At 37.8% G+C, this 22,790-nt stretch overlaps 1 protein-coding gene across 1 annotated transcript in view; it reads right to left on the reverse strand.

The window, feature by feature from the left end:
- Nucleotides 1-1,706: 1,706 nt before the first annotated feature.
- Nucleotides 1,707-22,790, reverse strand: part of SRFBP1 (serum response factor binding protein 1) — an 80,773-nt gene continuing 59,689 nt past the window's right edge. Inside the window, exons 5-8 of the mRNA XM_075527254.1 lie at nt 7,152-7,233; nt 5,465-6,209; nt 5,003-5,040; nt 1,707-4,264 (exon numbers count right to left, since the gene is read on the reverse strand). Coding sequence (XP_075383369.1) covers nt 4,077-4,264; nt 5,003-5,040; nt 5,465-6,209; nt 7,152-7,233 — 1,053 coding nt within the window. The 3' untranslated portion in view covers nt 1,707-4,076. The remainder of the gene's footprint in view (nt 4,265-5,002; nt 5,041-5,464; nt 6,210-7,151; nt 7,234-22,790) is intronic.

The following is a 22,790-nucleotide window of genomic DNA, read 5'->3' on the forward strand; positions in this document are numbered from 1 at the left end:
GCTAAGAGCTTCAAGCTGATAATACCTGCAAGTGCTATCCCTAGAGCACAGAACTCGGTGTGGATCAGAATCCATGCAAATAGAAAAATGCAGTCAAAAATGCATACAATTATTGCAGAGGGTATATTCAAATTTATTGAAAATAAAGCACCTCCTAGCTTCCAATTCTACCTGCTATTCTACTATCTCATTTTCACGTTAGATCACCTGCCTAGTATCACAAAATGATCTATCACCAGTCTACAATTAGAAAGCAGCGCAACGCTTTCGGTTAAGAAAGTATTGCTGTAACTGAATTTTCATTCAAGACCTACTTCTCCTGATCTAATCAGTCCATAAAAACTGATGAGAGAAATACTTATGCCTGTTTGGAAATTTCAAATTGATGGTATCAATAGTACAGCTGTCTTTCTTTTAAAAAAAATCACATTTAAACTAATATTGACTCTCCTTAAAAGATACTGAAAAATCCGAGATTGTTTTGTCCGTAAGTCTGAAGTGAAAAAATTGTGCACCTGAAGCACTCTAGTAGTATCTGACAGTATGTACCCCGACTGAGAACATTTCTTCTACGGTGTGGTACTGAACGGGAAAGCATGGTTCTCAAGGTTTTTTAAATCTAATCATCACAGAATGCAATAACTTTTCATATCACTATAAATTGGTAGTACTTTGTGAGTGGTCTCTGTCTAAATAGTATTATTACAGATACAAGTTATGTTAAAATCATGCATATACCGACAATATTGTGTTGTTATAATGAGGAGAAAATGTTCTGAACTTTATCAGCAACCTCCAGGCAAGTTCATTGGGTTTATCACTTCACAAAAAATTGCCCAGTTGCACATAAAAAATATTATCAAGTCTCAACCATCACTACTTGTTTGTATAGTGCATTAAGGCTGTGATCCAGGTGAGTCACGAAGCACTAGCTAAAAGTAGTAGTAACCCATTAAAATATGGAGCAATGCCAGCAACCTGATCTTTTTTCTCTCATTCATGTTCAGCGTATATTATCTTTCTTGTTTTCTTTAAAGTAAGAGCTCAGAAGTGTTTTTGAAGACGAAGAAAGAGATGTTTTGATAAGTCAGGCTTCCTTCAGGAAGAATTCTATGGCCACAAATTACAGCTGTAAGAATGGAGTAAGAAACTTGCTCAAATGCCAAGATAAACCAATGCTCCTAGGTCTCTAAGCATATGCAAAAAAGCACGTTAGAACATAAGCTCCTTAAAGTCTTTTTTTTTTTCCTTTCCCAAACTATTTGCAATCTTTAACTTTTTGGTCTTTAATGTGAATCAACCCTTAAAATAGGGTGCTCATCTGCTAAAAGAAACATAAGCTGTCCATGAAAAACTGTATTATGGCTGATGACATCTACCGAGAGAAATTTTTCTTGCTTTTATTGGAGCCAGAGAAGTCACATACCAAACATTTGTTTGGTGTAGCATTCGGCTAGGATTTATTTACTTATTTATTTAAAGCATTAAGGATTAGCATTTGCATCTGGAAAACTTAAAAAGAGTTTGTATATAGCAGGTAAATGCATGGCTTTTTCTACAAAACATGATCCTTCCCTACAAAACCAGAGTAAACATGTTTCCATGTTTTATTTTGATGCTTCTGGCTTTAAATGTTGTTCCATATGGTACAATGAAAATAACAACAACAAAAAACATTTATTTGAATTTCTAATTCCTCTGAGCGGCAATGCCATTCAGGAACATGTGTACTGACATTTGTTTAGGACACAGAAAAGAAAGCCTAACCGAGTGGGGCAAAGACATGCCTAGATAATACAAAATAGATCAACCGGAACTTTTGGCCTTCAAGAACTTAACACAGGACAGGACAATGGGCAGAAATTGCTGGGCTATAAATATTAAGATACAAAGTCTGCAGGAGAGAGAGGTTGCCATACCAGCAGCACACTACACTAAAACTAAACACTACACTATAAAAACTAAACTTGTTCCTGCCATTTGACTCTAATGTCATCCCAAGTGGAAAACACTGAGGTATTACCAGTGACTACACGTTTTAAACACATCCAGTAACTCCCCTGTGGAGCCGCTGATGGTTAGGGAGTCATTGCTTGACTCAGTCCTAAGTATACAACATCACAAGCAGTAGATGAGGTAGGAAGAGACCTTTGGATATCATTTAGTTCAAACCCACTGTCCAAGCAGGGTCACCTTGAGACAGTTACCCAAGACTGTGTCCAGTCAGGTTCTGAGCATCTGGAAGGATGGAGACTCCACAATCTTTCTGGGCACCTGTGCCAGTGCTCTGTCACCCTCACAGTGAAAAAGGTTCTTCTTGTTTAAGCAGAATTTCTTGTATTTCAATTTGTGCCCATTGCCTCTTGTCCTGCCACTCGATAGCACTGAGAAGAGTCTGGCTAGATTTTCTTTACACTCCTCCCCTCTCCCCCTGTATTCATACACATTGACAAGATCTCCCCTAGCCTTCTCTTCTCCTGAACAGTCCCAGCTCTCTCAGTCTCTACTCATATGTCCTATACTTCAAGCCCTTAATCATCTTGGTCACCCTTTGCTGGACACGTTCCAGTCTGTCCTTGTCCCTCATGTACTGGGGATCCCAGAACTGAACCCAGCACTTCAGATGTGGCCTCTCTCGTGCTGAGTACAGGGCAAGGATCACCTCCCTCGTCCTGCTGGCAACACTCTTTCTAATGTAGCCCAGGAGGCTGCTGGCCTTCTTTGCTGAGACATAGAAAAAGACTGTTTTTCATAAGAGTGTAATACGTAAGAAGGACTTCTACATCTTAAGGGATTACAGATTCCACAAGCTGACCTGGATTTAAGAGCAGGCAAATCTACAGAAAAGAAATCCACTAAGGATTATTAAACACAATAAGCTACAACATCACAAGCTGTCCCTGAGCTATAAAACTGGAACCTTGACAAGTTGGAAGTTGGATGATGTATCACTGTGTGCTTCCTCTACCCCTATGCTTAAAGCATCCCTTTTTGACTACTGCTGAAGATATTAGGCTAGATGGACCTTTAGTCTGATGCAGGGCTATTCTTAGGCATTACAAAATGCTACATGAATTGTACAGTGTATTATCTTACACCCACTGCAGTCATTTACCCAGTTTTTGAATTAATTTGATTATGAAAGATAGAAGATTATGAAAGATAACTGTATTTAAATAACACTGTTAAAGATTAATTAAAGTTCAGAACTTGTTCCAACTAAGCAGTAGGAAAAGCCCCTGAAGAAAAATACAATTAATATTTTACCTCATGTCCCAATCCACTGAGCTCCCAAACTCAGAATGGCACTTAAAAGTCAAATGTCTCTTACTGTACGAAGACCTTTCACTTTTTCAGCATTCTTTCAGAAAGTGCAAGACAGACATGTTGGAGCACCCAGATATATCCACCAGGACAACAGGATTAAAGACACTCTGTCAGTTCTTCAAATCAGCAGTATAATCAAAGGACAGAGATCACAATTTAACAGGCCAATACTTTATTGCTTTCCAGAAATTTTTATATCATGCATAGTTCTGATCGGCTTTTCCAGCTACCTGATACATTCAAGAATTTGTGAAGTCTGTTCAAGTTCAAGAATCTCTTACTTTTCTCAGTTGAGATGTAGTTGATAATATAGTCCTAGGATTATCACCTCAATATTTTGTATTTTCCCCTCTCTTTTGACATCCAGCTCCTCATATAATTTAAAGTACATTTTTACACAAAAAAACCCCTCCAAAGAATCTGTACTATTCCTACAGGGTACAAATGATGTTCCTAAAAAACATTCATTCATGTTAGGGTGTATTTCGTAAATGGTGGCACTATGTAATGAGACTTAGGAACCAACACCATATTACCATACATTAATCAACAGACAGCACAATGAATAAATGAAGCAATCTGCATTATTAACAGATGATTAAGTTCTAGCAGTTGCTATTTTACAGGTTGCAAAGGATAAGGACAGTATAACAAAAAAGTTCAAACAGCAGTTGTTACTTCATAAGAAAATACCACGGGATGCAAATCTGCAAGAATCTTTTTTTCAAAAATCTCAATTTACATATAGTCTAGTCATCAAATTTAATCTTCTTCCCTTGGAATGCTGTAATTTGAGACATTTGTTCCCGGCGTCTCTTGCTTGCTTCCCATGATGGATGAAGAGGCTGCTCCAAACATGCTTTCTTATTGTCGCATTTCATACCTGCAGCTTTTGCAAATGGTTGCTTCTTGAGCTGTGGTTCCTTTTTAAGAAGAGCTGTGCAGGAAGTACAAAATAAAACATTAACTATATCATGAACCTTCATAAAAATATGTTAAAACTACCTTGGGATTGCAGATATTTTCAAGAATTTCTTAATGAGCCATGGGGAACACATTCATCTGAATGTTCACAGCAAGATTTCCTCATCTTGCAGCCCAGTAATTGTCACTTGGTAGACTGCAGATAGTTAAGATTTATTATTACTGACCACATTCAAAATTTGTGTAGACAAATATTCAGCACAGTCTCAACTTTTTTCTTCACAATAAACCAGTGAGATATTACACAATGTAACTCAATGTGACTGAAATGATATCCTTGATCCAATGAATTCTAAAATGGAACCATATACTAAAAATGGAATAAAATATTGAAGGAGCTATTGAAGGAATTACTCATGAGATAAACTACTTGTTAAATATCATAATCATCTGACACCTTTACCTGTGCACAGGTAACTCTAACTGCTCAACATGAAGAGAGATGGAAAAGTCCTTTCCTGTGTAAACCCTACTTTAAGTATTTCTAATATTCAAAAATAGGAAAGAGCAAACAATATCCACAGATTAAAATGAAAGCTCAACAATTTGACCATTTTAACAACAAATGTTAAAATATGTGCCACAAAATTGAAATGAAACAAAAATCAGCCTATCATTATTAGACTGCAGAAGCAACAAAATCTCAAGATGTTTTTACTCTTATAACTTTACCAGGTTAAGTAATACATACCTGTTCTCCCATTTTTGAGAGGCTGGTCTTTAGTATTTCTAAAAATAAAAAGAGAATTTAGGATTTTTCAAGAAACTTGTAAGATGACAAACACCTGTGAATAAAGAATCATCATCACCAAAACACTCGTGCAATGACTTTTCAAGCATAATGTGCAAAACCCCTTATATATTGTTTCCTCTTTGTTAATAAAGAAGTAAAAATAGAAGTATTCAGTAGAGATTTAATGTGGATGCAGGTCTAGTTAGGAATACTATGTATATGTTAGTGCTAATGTGAATATGAAAAATACCTAAGTGTCAAGAAAGCACAAGAAGACTGCAGAGTAGTTTATGTGAAAATGTTCTAAGCTGTAATTGGCTGAAACTCTCCTTGTTTGGTAAGGGCTACTAAAAATCACAGCAATTTCTTTACTGGGAAGGAGGGAGGGAATGGAGAATATAACAAGGGGAAAACGTTTACCTTCTTCTGTTTTGAGATTTCTGATTAGAGGTAGACAAAGAACTGCAGAACATTGATTCTAGCTTGCTTGCTTTTCCATGTGGCTTTCCTTCTTCCATGATCAAATCTTGTGCTGTCCCAGGTGCTGTGTTCTTTTCTTTCTTCACTATGTTTTTCGGAAGTCTGTCCTTTTCTTTTGCTGAAGAAACATCAGTAACTGCTGCTATCTTTTTCTTTCTTTTTACTTTTCCAATGAAGAAATCATCATTGCTGTCACTGTCAGAATCTGATGACTGGTTATAAAACCTCTCTTCAGTACTATCATCAAAGTACTCCTCTTCATTAGGATGTTCCTGGTCACTATTATCATTAATTATTTCTTTTGTTGCATTTAATTTGTTCATGCTCATACTTTCTTTCCTTTTTTGATGGCCAAGTTTCTTTCCTGTTTTATTCTGAGTGACTGCTTGCATTTCTACTGCCTGAAATGAAGATTCTTCTGGAGCATATGCTCTCTCCATTTCCACAGTTTTCTGCTCGGATTCACTCTCACATGGTTCTTCAGCCACCCTGTCAGTTTCTATTTTCATACTCATTTTTGTCTTGTGTTCACATCCTTGCTGTTTTTGAGCTAGTTTAAGAGCTTGGTCATCCAAATTGCTATTGAAATGTTGCGCTGATTTAGGCTGTTCTTCTGACTTAGCCTTTTTTGAAGGAGTGGCTTTGGCTGGGTTCTTTCTTGCATCCTTAAAAGCTTTTACAGCAGCTATACAGGGGCAGAAGAAAAATCTTTTGTTGCAACTACACTTGAGTTTACATAAGTTATTTTAATATAATAAAACATTTTTTCAGGTTAAATATGTTGTATTGAGGAAGCATATTTTGAATGTCCTTATCAATCATTTACTGAACACATGGGGCAGGAAATACCTTAGAGTACAGCATCAACAAAACTGAGGAAAAGAACTTGAAATTGTTACCAACTGAATATACTGTTAAACTTGGGTTTATCTGTGAACTTCCCTTTCAGCAAATAATCTGCAGCTGATTATCATGTTCATTTAGGGCATTACTTTGCGTGTAAAAACTGCAATCAAATAGTAAATTGCTCAGATATAATTAAATGGGTATTTGACATGCTCTGTTATTAACAAAGTAACTTTGTGACATTATTACTAGGACTTGACCATTTCCAATTTTAGTTGGAAAATCTGAGTTTAAAGAGAACAGGAGATAACCTAAAGAACCAGGAAAGATTCCCTAAGGATTCTGGGGACAGTTTCCAGCGAAGTTTAAGGAAGTAATTTGCAAAACCTTTTAGCTGCCTTTGGAAACCCGGTTGTAATGCTCCTTTTACCTTTGTATCTGCATGTTATTGTGCTCATTGCCAATTCAGTCCTATTTAATTTAGAGATACTCCATTATATCCATTCAATTTTTAGAGTTCCCATTATGAGCTCTGTTTGTCCTACACCCTGTATCTTAAATGTCATACAGCATACTGTCACGTATAAGCCTATTTCAACCAATATAAATGAGTTCAAGCTTATGACACTTGGTTCACTGTAGCTAGTTAAGGTAATTACAGGAGCTTTTGGTTTTTTACTTTTCTTTCTATAATGGTTGTTCAAGTCAGGAATATACAGGAACAAGGTAACACAACAGTAAGCTACTGAAGTCATAAACAAGTTAATATAGTATTTCATACCTTTAAGTTCAACAAATCTGGGTTTCAAGATGGGATGTGTTGCAAGTCTTGCAATGGCTCGCTCAGTTGCAGTACAATTTGGCTATATAAAATAAATTCAAAGGCATGAAGTCAATAGAATGGTGAATACTTATATACATCTGTATCAGTTATGCTACAATGCATACTAATGTGATTCTGGACTACTAACTGAACAAGAGGAAAAGCTTATGACACTATAATATTTGAATATTTCTGATTTTTCCTGTATTACTGTAATTCAAAATAAGGAAAAATCTGACTGCCCAAACTTTGACAGAAATGTAACAGACATGTAAATCTGCTATTTCTCAGTTACTGAATAGGGATAACATGATTTTTATTTTAAAAGCATACCAGACATATCTTTCAGAGCCAACATGCTGATTTTACATTCACTGTTTCTTACACATGCAAAGCAAATTCATGAACCCCCTGAATAAAGAACATCATATTGGTAGAAGGCACTCTGCATGATGGAATACAGCAGCTTACAAGAAATGCAGTATGGATGCCATAGAAGTAGGCAAAATTACATAGCAGGTATTGAAAGAATATATATCAAATGTGGCTGAGAGGCAAGGTCTAACCTGATCTTAAAGACAAACAACCTTGAATTTGATGTGGTAGAAAACTGGAACTCTGTAGACTGATTCAAAGAACAAATATGAACTTCATGCTTTAATTTGAGTAGAAAGGAGAAAAGTAGGAATTGCTTCCATATCTGACTTCCTCTTTTATATATTAGAAGTGGCAGTCACAACACATTGTAAAAGCTATCTCATTTTCAGGTTCTTGTCATCACTCTGCTTGAAGAACAAAATGAGAGGCATCTAAGACTTTTCCAAAGACAGCTTTGTCTTCTTTTTTTTGAAGGGAGGGAAAGGGGGTGTAAGAGGCTTGTAAAAGACAAATTTAGCAGGAAGATTTCTTAAAGCCTGCAGTAGAATTCTTTGGGAGAGAGGAGAAAAGACACACTTTCCTCCCTTCCTGCTAGTGGTACTGTAATGGATATATGTTTAAATTGTTGCTACCTGTGATTTGACCTATATGCTACAGGAAGTACTACAGCAGAAGCCACCTGAACCAACAGATGATGAGTCTCATAAAGAACTGTGCAAGTGCCCCATGACCCAACCTGAGCTGGTTTTGGTGCCCAACAACTCAACACAACATGCTGCCGCTCCTCTCCTGAGTGACCACCACAACAGATGGAGCCCAAATCACAGGTATGTAAATGGTAAGGAATATAGGGTGGAGATTGTACTGGCTCTGCCCTGGGATGGAGTTAACTTTCTTAAGGAGCCAAGATGGTGCTGTGCTTTGGATTTGTGACTAAAACATTTTAGAGTTGGTAAAACACCAATGTTTTAGCTATTGTTGAACAGTGCTTGTACAGCATCAAGGCCTTCTCTGTTTCTCACTCTGCCCTCCCAACAAGCAGGCAGGGGATGGGCAAGAGCTTGGGAAGGAAACACACCTGGGACAGCTGATCAAAATTGACCAAAAGGATATTCCATTCCATATCAAGTTGTGCTCAGCAATAAATGCTCAAGGAAAGGAAAAGGAAGGGGGGGGGGGGGGGGGGGGATGGGATGTTTGTGATTACGGCATTTGTCTTCCCAAGTAACTGTTACATGAGATGAAGCCCTGCTTTCCAGGATATGGCTAAACATCTGCCTGCCAATGGGAAGTAGTGAATAAATTCTTTTTTTTCTTTTGTTTGCACACACAGCTTTGCTTCACTTATTGAACTCTTTATCTCACGCCATGAGTTTTCTCACTTTTGCTCTTCTGATGCTATCCCCATCATGCAGCGGTGGGCTGAGTGAGCAGCTGCTGGCTGGGGTCAAACCACGACACAAACACTACCTAATACATGAGCAATGCATGTTAAAAGTAACCGATTTGCTTGACATAAGAGCGCTTAGTGGGGAATCTTACTTGTTTGTATGTACATTTTCTTCCAGTAGAATTATGCCACTTAGTATAAACAGTTATGTATTCATTGCATCAAGATAGCTGGACACTTCATGCCAACTACTAGTGCAGGAGAGTCACTTTCAGTACTTTGGTCTGAAGGAAACAGAGCAGAAGATGACACTACAGCTACAGCTGAGCCAGTACTTCTAAACGCAGAAACATTTAATTGGTTTGCAAAATGTAAATCTTGTTCCTCAACCAATGCAAAGCAAATCCCATTTTTATTTCTTTTGCTGTAGTTCTAGAGCTTACAAAATACTCTCTGGATATGTCTGTTCATGTTTCATGTTTGAAGTGCAGAGCATCTGGGAATTCTAGTACTTTCCTTTCTTCTCAAGTCTCTGCTATTACAATGTTATTTCTTCAGGTCAAGAAAAACTGGAAAAATGCTTTCTCTGTAGACTGTCTACGGAACTATGAACACTGGCCAGAGGAGACGGGTCAAAAGATGGGTCCATTTCCAAGGGCCACAGATTGGCTTACTTTCAGGCTAGCCTAGCTCTGAGAACTTGAAATCTGAATTTTGATCCCCATGTGACAGTGCTGCATGCTGCCACCAGATTCCTGGGACAGCAAGATCACATTTCTGAACATCAAACACTATTTTCTTTGGAGATTTTTCTGTAGCTGGAAAATCTATTTCTGAACTTAATTAATACACTTTTTCCCTCAGCTACTTCCTGTGGGTTTTGAAAGAATATACCATGAAGTTCAGAAAGCAGCAGCAGCTTCTGTGCAACATCTGGTGTCCTTTAATTCAAATATTTATAGAAAGGGTTTAAGCATATACATGCCAATGCATATGGAATAACCACATTTTTTCCTTATAGCAAAATACTTCACAAACACTACTCATGCTGATAGACAGTAGCCAACAAACATACAATATAACATTCACATTCTTTAAAATTTCCCATTCTTCTGGTTTTTTGGCACATCCAATGCTCAATTTATTTTTCCTCAAGTATTTTCCAGTATATAAAACCTTGGCAGAAAAAATTTAACAGAAAAACGTCAACTGTATTTACAGCAAGAACACCCTTTCCCCCCCCTCCTGCCCCCAGTATGTTTAACTATGCAGACAGTGGAATGGTACACATTTATTCTCACATGTTGCTGCTACTTTGTGTATTATTTTGCACTATTCATTTTTTCATGCAAGAATGTCCTAGTACTTTCCATAGGAACACTCTCCCTCATTCAGTGTGCAACTGAGGCGCTGCAAAGCAAACAAAGCAACTGAGCAGTGTATAGTCACACTTTTCATTGAGAAGTTGTAAGCTACATACAGAACCACCTGAAAGTCAGAGTTTCCTCGAACTTTTTATCTTGGTAAGTGATGCATTATTTCTGTATATAGTATTAAAGACGTCTATCTATCATCACTGACATGTTTCATTAAATTCCATATGGACATTTAACTGAATTAACTGCACTGATTTCTATATTTTCAAATCTCTTAAAACGAAAAGAAACCCAAACTATATAAGCAAGCATTCTTCATCCTGAATGGTAGATGCACATACAGATGCACAAACTTCAAAACATAACTTGTCAATTATAACATAATAAAGCAGCAGTTGTATAACTTACACATGTGCAAACACACATGCATGCCCCACATAAGGGAGACACTTTGTACAATGTGGCAACGATTGGGAAGAGAATGGGTATTACAAACTTGCTAAGATAAAAACAGATTCACAATGCAAGTTTTGAGATGTGCTGGAATAGGGGTCAGAAGAAGTATGGAATGGCTCTGACAGCTGGCAGCACTGGGTAAAAAAAGGCAGAAGTTGTGTGGGTAGCACCTGCTTCATACAACGCAGGTAGTAAAGTCAGAACGAGAAACTGAGTGTCTCAGGGCCTTGGGGCAGATGGGATTGCAGGAGTTGAAAGGGATACCTTGTTAGCATGCTTGAGACAGTAGAGCTACAGGAAGAATTAAAGGGCAGAAACCTGGGATTAACTTGAGAACATGAAATAGGAGACTTCTGACCATCACTTCATTCTGATTACTCTTCCTGTTCAAGTCTACCTTTGTTCATACCCTCTCTGCTATAATTATAATAAATAATAGGAAAGAAAGAGGTCATACTTTTATTCTTCAATTAACTTTTGTACAAAAGGAGATTGCCTTCTTACAGGTCTCACCAGAAACAAGACTGCTACTAGAAGAGTATACTACTACAAAGACTACTACCAGAATTTCAACGGGGTCAAAGGACAGTGCTACCAAACTGGTAATGCTTGGTGGCTCTGCATCTGTCACTTTAGGTAATCTCTCAGTTATTTAAAATAATAACATTCAAATGGAGACAGTCAGAAACCTCACTGACAAGTATGCTGTACATGGCAAAAGCCACAACACAAAGTAACCTTGAAGCATGTCATACTCAAGTTTCTAAACTGCACTTCCAGTTAGTTTCATGTCAAGTGTAACAACAGCCTGATTTTAAGCAAAAAAATGGCAGAGATAATGCTAACCAGGGTAAGCATAAAAAAAAAAAAATATCCCCAATTTGGGCCAAAACAAGATGTCATTGTAATACCCTTTTTAGAAGCTTAGCAGAAGAGCTGTCTCTCTACTGAAAAAAAAAAACAAACCAGAAAACCTGTTAATCCACACGTTCTTCCCAGAGCTCTAACTAGTTACAGCTGTCCTTCATAATAACAGATGTAGTTAATGTGGAGTCACAGGGTGGCTGAAGGTGCCAGATCACGGCTGCCACCCAAGTCCATCCCATGACCTCATACTGCTTTGGAATAAGACTCTTGAGAAAAATTACCTTCTGACTGTGAAATGCTGCTAGTTCTCCCTCTTCCTTTATGGCTCTAAGATACACAGTATGTGATTTGTGGCCATCAGACATGGTGAAGATTTTGGTATGAGAGGCAATGGGTTATTGGTATCACTTGTGGCAGCATTGTTGTCTCTCAGCTTCTGACAGCAAGAGATTGGTTGTTGACTGTGGTGCATTGACTCTGGCTGGACACCAGGTGCTCACCAAAGCCATTCTATCACTCCCCCTCCTCAGCTGGACAGGGGCACATTGTCTCTATACATTCTTTCCCTGCTCCAGCACGGGGTTCCCCCATGGGAGACAGTCCTCCGTGAACTTCTCCAATGTGAGTCCTTCCCACAGGCTGCAGTTCTTCAAGAACTGCTCCAACATGGGTCTTTTCCATGGGGTGCAGTCCTTCAGGAACAGATTGCTCCAGCGTGGCTCCCCCACAGGGTCACAAGTCCTGCCAGCAAACCTGCTCCAGTGTGGGCTCCTCTCCACAGGTCCTGCCAGGAGCCTGCTCCAGCATGGGCTTCCCACGGGGTCACAGCCTCCTCTGGGCAAATCAGCCTCCTCTGGTATGGGTCCTCCATGGGCTACAGGTGGATATCTGCTCCACCATGCATCTCCAGTGGTGCATGCCTGGAGGTGCATAAGTGGACAGCCTGCCTCACCATGGTCTTCACCACAGGCTGCAGGGGAATCTCTGCTCTGGCACCTGGAGCACCTCCTCCTCCTCCTTCTTCTTCACTGACCTTGGTGTCTGCAGAGTTTTTTCTCTCACATACTCTCACTCTTCTCCCTGGCTGCAGTTGCACAGCTTTTTTCCCCTTCTTAAATATGTTATCCCAGAGGCACTACCACCGTCGCCGACTGCCTCAGCCTTGGCCAGCAGCGGGTCCATCTTGGAGCCGGCTGGCATTGGCTCTATTGGACATAGGGGAAGCTTCTAGCAGCTTCTCACAGAAGCCACTCTTTTAGCCCCCCCTCCCACTACCAAAACCTTGCCATGCAAACCCAATACACTCACCTTGATAATAGGAGAATGGATCAAGTAGGGAATGCAGTAAACAGATCTCTGTTGCATTTGGCAAGAGTTTAAAAGAGAACGGTTCTCCCAAATACAGAAATAATAGAGAGCAATCCCGTAGTATTCAAAGGAGAGAAACATCAGCACTAAATGCTTCAGACTCTGCACTGGAAATGGATAGCCAAAATCTGTCAGATTTAGAATCAACTTTTACTCAGTTCTTACTCAAACTTTCCCAGTCTTCCATGTAACATCAAAATGATGGTACAGGTGTTATGAAGAAGCAACTATACAAGCTTAATAGCAAGACAGGTGAGAAGTTCTTATGGCTACTACTTCTGTATGGATCTCAGGAAATCATGCAAGTTTCAACAGATTTTTTTTATTGGACTATATGCAGTTTTTAACATAGACTGATGAAAAATTTCCAATTGAAGCTAAAGTGTATGTAAACATCTAAAGCCTTTGCAAAAACCCTCAGCATAATAATGTCTTGTAATAGAACAATAAAAGAAAAACTGAACAATTTCTTACAAAACATCAAGATACACAAGTAAACCTGAAGTTTCCCTTGGCTTCTTGTTTATTATTCAACTCTTGCCACAGTTTATATTGGTTTTCTGTTATCATGGTAATTCAACCACAAAAATATTTGTATATTTACTTTATTTATCTTGCAAGCATTACGGAAGTTGAAGACCCATGGCAACATGGGGTACTCTGGACAATCTTTTTGCTCATCTGCAGAACTGCACACAATAGAAGGTAAAGGTCTGGAGAATCTAGCTGACCTTGCATTGACGGCAGTAGCACTGACTGTCAACTCATCACTGACTTCTGCAGACTCTTGAATCCAGCATCATGGAGAAGCATGAGATTCTTCTAAATACTATCAAGGTGCTTGCATTGCCCTAATTTCTTTTGTATGTCTGGACCAAAGATATTCTTTTGCCCATAATTTGTTCACTTGGATTTACCTTCACTCCTACATCCAGTTTGGCTTGGCTTTTATGAAAAAGGAGCATGAAGTATAAACTTGTTTCTATCATTGTCTCCTTTTAAAGTAAGAATTTCAAAATAGGCGATAAATTCAAACAAAAATAGATTTCTTGGTGTTCTTTGCTGCATGCATGATAAAAAATACCTACTATCCAAGCATTTGAAAAAGTTTAAAGGCCCTTTAAGAAGCCTAGCACGTTACATGTGTTAGAAGACCATATATAATTAGAGTATAAGACAGTCAATAGCGTTTCTCTGGATTAACCTGTCACAACTAATTTAGCCAACCATACAAGTGTGAGGTAAATGCTTATTTTTCAGATTGGGAAACGGTCAAAGAGAAATGGAGTGTTTCATCCCAAACTACCACAGTGATCTACAGCAGAGCTTGGCATAAACCCCAGACCTGCCCAAGTACAAATTATGTACTTAATCTTCTACTAATTCTTTCCGTCTTCTCTTTATGCATAAAATAAGTCCTATGATTGTTTCAATAAAGAAAAGTCAGAGCAAAAAAAATCCTGAATAAAGCAGGCATGGATTCTTAATTATCTCCTCATGGAGAATAGGGTCAACTCTAGGTGTAAGCTGAAACAACAAGATTATGGGAAAACTCAAATGCTGCTAATTCTTCTTCACTTCTTCCAGGGCTAGTAAGAATATGTGTCTATAATCCTCTCTGTTTGGCATCCCACACAAACAATGCACACATTTTTTAAGAAAAAAGTGTTAACTTCTTAAATTTATGAAAGAGGACAAAGTGAGCACTGTGCCAACTAACTCATTGTGACTACCAACACTGAAACCTCTGCTGGCCTTTGAGAAAACCTAGAAGCACGCTGAACGTTACTTTATGCTATGGACAAATGTGTCTATGATGCAGACAAATTCCCAGTGGAAAACTTCATATTAGATTCTAAAAAAATTATGAAGAAATATATAATGTGAAAATATTACATAATTTGAATTGTACATCCAGTACCATTAACCAGTATAAAATACGTACAGTTCTGACTTATAGCAATGTAAAACCAAACACATAAAAACATAACAGTATAAAGGCTACATGTTTTTGCTTTTTGTATAAAATAAATGCATTTTGTATAAAATATATGCATTTCACATATTTTGACATTGAACAGTTGTGGCACTACACCACTATAAAATACACGCGTCTTGCCAAACTGAATAAAAAAATTTGGCACACAGCACAGTAAAATAGATGCCAGTAAAAACAGAAAACAAACCCCACAAAAAAACCAACCAACCCCGCTCCCCAACCCAAATCAGGCAAAAGACAATCATACTGAAAAAGTAAACTGGAAAGCAAAATATGATGAAATAGAAACCCGGAAGCAAAAAAATGTACTTCAAGGGGAATAGAAACAAAATGCATCTCGTATAACAGGCAGTAGCTGTGAACAATACAAAGAGAAAGGTCTTTGCCATAAAATTCACATAGACTTCTTCAGAGGACATAATGAAATTTGGAGGAAAGGTCATATATAAGTTAGTCTGACAACCACTATATATCAGATCTGAAACCACAACTGACTTTTGCAGAAAACTGAAGTTGACAGATCGTTTGCTCGTAACTGGCTATCTAGAATGAAGGTCTGGAGACTCAAAATAGGCAGTTGTTTATTAATTCTGAACAGGGAGTTAAGCTGGCCAATCTCAAAATGAAATTTGAAACAATCACTATTTGGGAAAGCAAAATTTAAAAAATGGATTACTTATACTTATTCGTTATAGAAAAGAGAGCACAAACGCAAAGTAGACCAACACTTAGGCAGTGCTGCAAGCTGACCAGGAAACAGAATTGTCCAAGTTCACTACGACCTGAATGCATCTGAGCTCCCAAGATCCTGCAGTGCATCAAGGGCATGTCCAAAGACTGAGTGGAAGCAGATGGTAGCAAATAAACTGGCAAAATACAGCGATGAGGTCCACATTATTAAAACTATTTAATGGACCAAGAAGTTCACAGTATTCTGCCCTGGATGAACCTGAGAAGTTTCAGAATTGAGATATCCACCACTCTCCTTATGAAGTCAATTTGGTGACAAAACTCTGTAACGAACTTTCAGGGATGTAATCTTGAGACATCCTTACAGTATTTCACTGTAAACCAGATGCTCAAACCGCAAATTATCACTTGTCAGATGCAGCCCGATACAGCACCATATGTATAAGCACATATGAAAGTTTATAACCGAGAAAGTAGACATAATTGAGACCAAATTTAGAACACATGCAAAGCCTCAAAACTAGTTAACATTTGAAAAACAAGCTCCAATTTAATCAGGTATACTTCAGATAATTTATAATGTAAAGGTAAAAGATTTATCCCTGCCAACTAACCCTGTCTTGCTCAGAACTTCACTTTTTACCACCAGGGAACACACCTATATATAAATAAAGTATTGTCAGGTCAATGTCTTCAGATAAAACTCCCAGGAGAGATCTATTTATGTTCAGAGCACTGCTGAAGGAACTACATATGAGAGCCAGGGATTTGGAGGCACAGATGACTTAAAGACTTCACGAACACTGCACACACTAACTAGGGCTAGGCCATGTTATAATATGCAAATCAAAACAAGACAGAATTTCTTGGCATACCGCATTGCAATTTTCGTGCACAATTGAAAACAGCTTCCTTTTAATCTATATGTTTTTCAGCCATTTTCTGAAAAAGACAATGGAAATACAAATTCTGTTCACTGAAAAACTATTAAAACATCTGAGATAAACATACCAGTTCTTTGGCACCAAAATGTAGATTTTCCATCATTAAGTCTATTGAGGGAGTATATGCATTCAAAACTCACTCTAATGATAAACACATGTCAGATATATATGGAAGCCCTGATATTACTTGAGCATATCAGCAGATGATGGATGTAAAATAAATGGAAATCCTGGATGTTCACATTTTATAGCAGGTATTTCACCATATGGCACACAGAACAATCACCTTAGAGGCTCTCGGGCATCTTCTAGGCCATTACATTATTATTACTGAACTCTGGAATGCAGAATTTTCCTCATGTGTAATCACTCAACCATTTAAATCGTCATGCAGTTATTTGTATTCCAAACCCAAGAAAAACTAGACCATCACCCTTTAAATTTAAAGCCGTTATACTTTCACTAAATGACTAGTTACCTCATGTTTCCCATACTTTCTCTCACCTAGTAATCTTGCCATAGAGGGGCAATAGGCTGTAAACTTATGCTCTCATTTTACCAAGCTGTAACAAGGTAGCTGGTCTTAGCAGCTACATTCATTGAGATCCCAATAGATGAGATTTTTCTTTAAACAGAATTCCAATAATTCAAGAACATCTAATTTTTCTCCTTCTACAGTTAAGTTTTAAAAGGTTCAAGCAATAGTGCCTCCAGCTCTTTTCATCTGATTTTTCCAGTGTTAACAGACTGATGGGCTTCATATTGAGCTAAAAGAGCCCTCTGAATTCCATAACTTCTTTTTTTTAGTTTTCATTTTTATAAATCTCAATTTCTTAATACTGAGTTGCAGCACTTTAAAAACTGATCTGGATAGGAAAGGGGGGAAGAAATCAGAATGGTTTTGTACTTTATTTTTATATGATATGTAATGAAAAGCTGATAGAGTTTCTTTTGTAAAAAGAGCAAGAGAGAGCAGCAGCTGTTTTTCATTTTTAGAAATATCAGGAATGTCAGATTTTTTTTTTTTTCTGATTTTGTAATGCAATTCTGAGTCACACTACAAAGCATATATAAAGAAAGAGCTTTTCCAGCTAGTAATGTGTGAGTAGCTGTCAGTCTTTAACATAAGTGATTACAATAGTTTATATAACATTAAAGACATCTTAACACTTTAAGTTCTCTAAGCAACCAAAATAATGAAAGATTCCAACTCATGTATGTTCTATCTTACGTTCTCTCTCCTTGCGATTATCTTCTGTGCCAACTCTATGGTGCTTCTCAAAATAAGATCAAGAGGTAATGAACTATGGCCACCTTTCCCCTCAGCGGTACACTGATCTTGGTTTCTCACACAAAAAACAACCTGTTGGAAGTTAATGCTTTCAAAACCACCTCCAGTAACCTTGGTTGAAATTGCTCGATGACTACCAATACTTAGAGGATTAGCAGATAGATAGATGACAAGACAGGAAAAACATTTTGCTTTCTCATTTGGTTGAGCAAACCCTTCTCCCTGCCTCTTTATGTGGATTAACTTTATAAACTGATTACTTTTCCTATGGATACATAAAGGATGCAATTTAAAGATTCTCTCTTTAGCACCCAAAAGAATTAAGGGTAACTGAAAACTCTCACTATTAATATCCTAAATGTCCTACATTTGTAGCTTCTCTAATATCATTTAAGATTTTCTGTTCACCATTATCATTCTGACTGGAGGCTGTAGCACGCTAATACCAAACTTTAATGACAGTTGGAACTTCCATTCAAAAGGCTTCTTAGTGCTTCTCTTTTCCTGTAACACATTTGTGCTGTTAGACTTAAAATACAGTCAGTGCTTCACAACACAGCACCGCTCTCATGCACATCCTACCCCATTATCCCCGTAAAGATGGTACCTTTCATTAATTATCTTGAAGACCTGGTGGAAGGAGGATATCTATTATATCTGATGACGTTATATGTCAGGTATTCTAGTTTCCCCCCATTAATTTTTTTGGTCAAGGATTGGTATGGAAACATTCATAATTTACACCCTTTCTCTGTAGCTTAGTATTGGAGGTGCCAATCAACTGGCACTGTAGGCAGTCTGATTTACCTTCAGTATTTATTGGACCAAACTGTTCCCTCCTTGGCCTTTAAGAGACATCCTGAAAAGTAGCCACATGTCCCCTGCTGGTCATGTCACTGTGAATCAGATGTTCCTCCATGCACATAGTCTTCCCCCTGCTTTTAGTTTAAGTATTCCTTTACGACCTTTACAATTTTCAGTGCCAGCAGCCTCACACAATTTTGATTATGATGCAGCCTCCATCCTTCCAGCTTCCTCTTGCCCCAAAGGTTCCCCAAACACCTAAATCTCTCCTTTTTATACCATACTCTCATCCATGCATTGAGATTCTGGATCTCTGCCTGCCTTTTGGGCAGTCTGATGTAAGTCTGCCCAAGACTATGCAAGTCTGATGTAAGTCTGAAAAATATGTTGGAGAAGGATACCAAGGAGGTTCTGGAAATCAGTAACTTGGCCTTCCTTTATTTAAAAAAAAAAAAAAAAAAAAAAAAAAGCACCAAACCAACCACCACACCTTGAGAACCTCTTGTTACACTACTTTTTTTTTCTGCAATTTCTTCAAGGAAAGCATAAAAACAAGACTACTTCTAACATTTTCCTCCACTGTTCCCATGACAGCTCACATCCATAAGATATTTATACACATCACTTAAATACTCATTTAAAATAGGAATGAAAGTTGAGAGTTGCTTGTGTTTCATGGGTGCTGTGATATAAATCTTTCTGGGACTGAAAAACTACAGCCATGTGCATGTGAAGCACCATGGATCACAACATCACTACCACAGGCACATCTGAGCGTAAAAACACTGCTCTTCCCTACCTACCTTTTTGTCCATTTATGCTCTTGCAACTGTGTTTATTGTGTCTGAACTACGTAGATGATCCCAGCCAAATATCGCTTACAAAAATGTGAATTGACTCCCTCTGAACTTTATTGACAGCAATATGCCTGCTCACATTCTGGTCTGACACACCAAATAATTGAAATGAGCATATTCAAATCAAAAGCAATCACATTGCTTTTGAGATTGAGCCTCGTCTAAAAACAGGAATACACTTTAATAATCTTGAACAATCCATTCAGCCAGGCAACACAATGAAGTAATACAGCTTCACAGGAATGCAAATGAGTGGTAGAAAGATCCTTGGACTAGTAATTTAAAATTTGACAGAATACAGCCTATTTTACAGAGATAAACATAGTATCCTATCTCTATCTTATAGTATTCCTATCTCTATTTCACAGAGATAAACATAGTATCTCTGTGAAAAACTGCCAAATTACTAGCAGTTTATTTCAATACTGCACTTTATAAAGATTCTTTCCAGAATGGACAAAATACAAGCTGAGATCTAATTAAGCTAATTAAACTGAGATCACTGCAATTGCTACTCTGCTGTTGAAGATGATGGTAACTTTGGTCTAGTCTATCTCCTTGCTCTCAAATGGTGACTCTACTGAGGCCCATGTGTGGCAGCCTAGTTTAAATGCAAAGAGGCTAATGGAGACGAGATCTACAAACTGCCCCAGAGAAAGTAAGGGGAAGAGGGGGGTGGGGGAGGAATGGCTAACCAAAGGTGGGAGGGCAATGGACAGAACATAGCATAGACAGGAGCCTGAACTCTCCTGTTGCAAACCTGGGAAGGGATTCATACCGCCTGGGCTAGCAGACAGATGGACAACTGCGTGGAGAAGTAGGTGGGAGAAGAGTAGAGAAAGATTTGTCAAAAATTGACACTTAGTTTTATACTGACATAGAACTTCAGTTGCAGCCATAGCAATGGATTCTAGGCTCTAAAATATCGAGGAGTATATATAAAAGACATGCTAAACAGCTCACAGTTCAAGTGATCAAATCTGGAAGATGAGGAACCTTCAGGAAAAGAAAACAAAAAACAAATCAGTCTCACAGAGAAAGTATTTACGCCTGAATGTGATATTCATCACCGAATGCAAAATTCTTCACTTCCTCAGTAGTCTTAGGAAGACCACAGACATTCCTGTTTAACGTTAACATCTGTTGTTTGACATGGAAAATTCTCAGGAAACAGTGGCTTCATACATTTAGTGTAACTTCCATTCAAACAGAGTCGAAATACTCAGGACAAAAAGAATTCAACTCTGCAACACTGATTCCCAGCATCAAGCCAATTATTTTAGCCTGTGTTACAGGAAATTGTGCTATTAAATCAATGCAAAGCATTTCCAAAAACACAAGATGTTGACAGATGCAACTATTACATAGAGAAAAGTATATCTTGTATCTGATATGCAAATGAATACCTTTATTTCCATACTGAAATAAGAAAGGAACATAACATTTTAACACGTAGGAAAATAAATGGAGTATTATTATTTTACTGTTCTCAGCATAAACACATTGTTGGAGAATGGAAACATCTTTGTAGGTACAAGGCACCACATTCATTCTGAAGCAAACGCAAGTAAGGTTGATAACAATGTTTCCAGTAATTGATACTTAGAAAGAAGTGGGGGCAGAAATGGAGATTGTTAACAAGAGTCAGGGTAGGTGATCATAAAGCTATTAAATCATCACGTATTCTTCTTATAATTATGCTCTGATTGTCTATACATGATTTTTAATTTAAGAAGGGTGTAACAACCAGAATTTAGATAACAAAAGAGAATGAAGTTTTTAATGGGTCCCTCAAAAACACCAGCCATTCGCCCCGACATTGCCAAAAATCAAACCACAAAACACCAAAGTGCAAAGAATTAATGACAAGCATATTATACAAAGCTGGTAGACTATCGCTTCAGTATTACACAAAAGACTGATTCATACAGTAGTCCTCTCCCTATGGTTTATGGATTGCAAACAAAATATTTTCATAAGCAAAGAATGTTAAAAATCCACATAAGTAATTATCTAGTTATGCTGCTATTAAACGCACTAACAACAGAAACAGAAGTTTTATATCAATAACAACATCTATCCTAATCAGAATGTTTTTGTAGTGAGTAGAATTCTTCAGGAGGGCTTGGCGGGGGGTGTGTGTGGGGGGGCTGGGGAGAAGGGAGGAGGTTGTGGAAAAATCCCCCAAAGCCCAAATGAAAGACAGCAACCATTCTGTGCCTGATCCAAAGCCTTTGAAGTTAACAGAAAGTCTTCAATTAAACTGCAAGAGACTTAGCATCAGGCCCCTTCTATGATTTAGAGCATTTCCTCAGATTAAATCCACAGAGAATACAGAGGTTTTGTTTTTATATATTTTCTACTAGAAAGTATGTTTTTAAAATAAATTAAGGCAAAGATCACAAGTGTACATTTAGGATTGTCAGCTAAAATAGAAACCTTTCTATTTTTCAAAGTTAGAAAATACAGGTATGACTGTTTCCTCCTCAGATGCAGATGTGCTTAATCAAAAGTTCTACCTGATTCGGAAATTACACCTTCCTTTCTTTCCCTGTCACACAGTTAAAAAGTACTAGCAGTATCAAATTTAAAATTTCCTTAATAAATAACTGTATCCATTAGAATAAGTGTTATGCATTTGTTATTGGTTGTGTAACCATGTCTTGTATGTGTTAGTGTCTTGTAGCAAAGATTACCATCTAGTGATATACTCCAGGGAACCTGATGCTCCAAATAATTACGTACTGACTGTTAATTAATGCCTCAAAGTGAGTAGCCTTTCATAAATTGCCTTTCACAGATTGTTGGTGTGAAACATGTTTTCAGTGTAAATCTAGAAAGAAGAACATAAAACAACACAAGCACTGTGACTACCTTATCCTTGCTCTTTTTTAGTTACTGGTGAGAGAGAAGTTGTGGACTGATAAACAGACTAATCTCAGGCCATCACCTGCATAGTTTAAAAAGAAGGTGATATGAATCTGAAAAAAGCTATTTTGATAATGTGATTTAAACACTCTTTTGAAAGAAACAAAGGTAATACATAACCAGTCCTGTAACTTCATACTTTTTGTTCCTGTCTGTCCTGGGCAGAAAGACCTTTCTACCTCTTTCGCATGTCCTTCGTGCCCAAGGACTTCCTTAGTCCTGCACCAGAGATCCAGCGAATTCACAGAG

Source organism: Mycteria americana, chromosome Z (genome assembly GCF_035582795.1).
Source record: "Mycteria americana isolate JAX WOST 10 ecotype Jacksonville Zoo and Gardens chromosome Z, USCA_MyAme_1.0, whole genome shotgun sequence".
In the NCBI taxonomy this organism is placed as follows: domain Eukaryota; kingdom Metazoa; phylum Chordata; class Aves; order Ciconiiformes; family Ciconiidae; genus Mycteria; species Mycteria americana.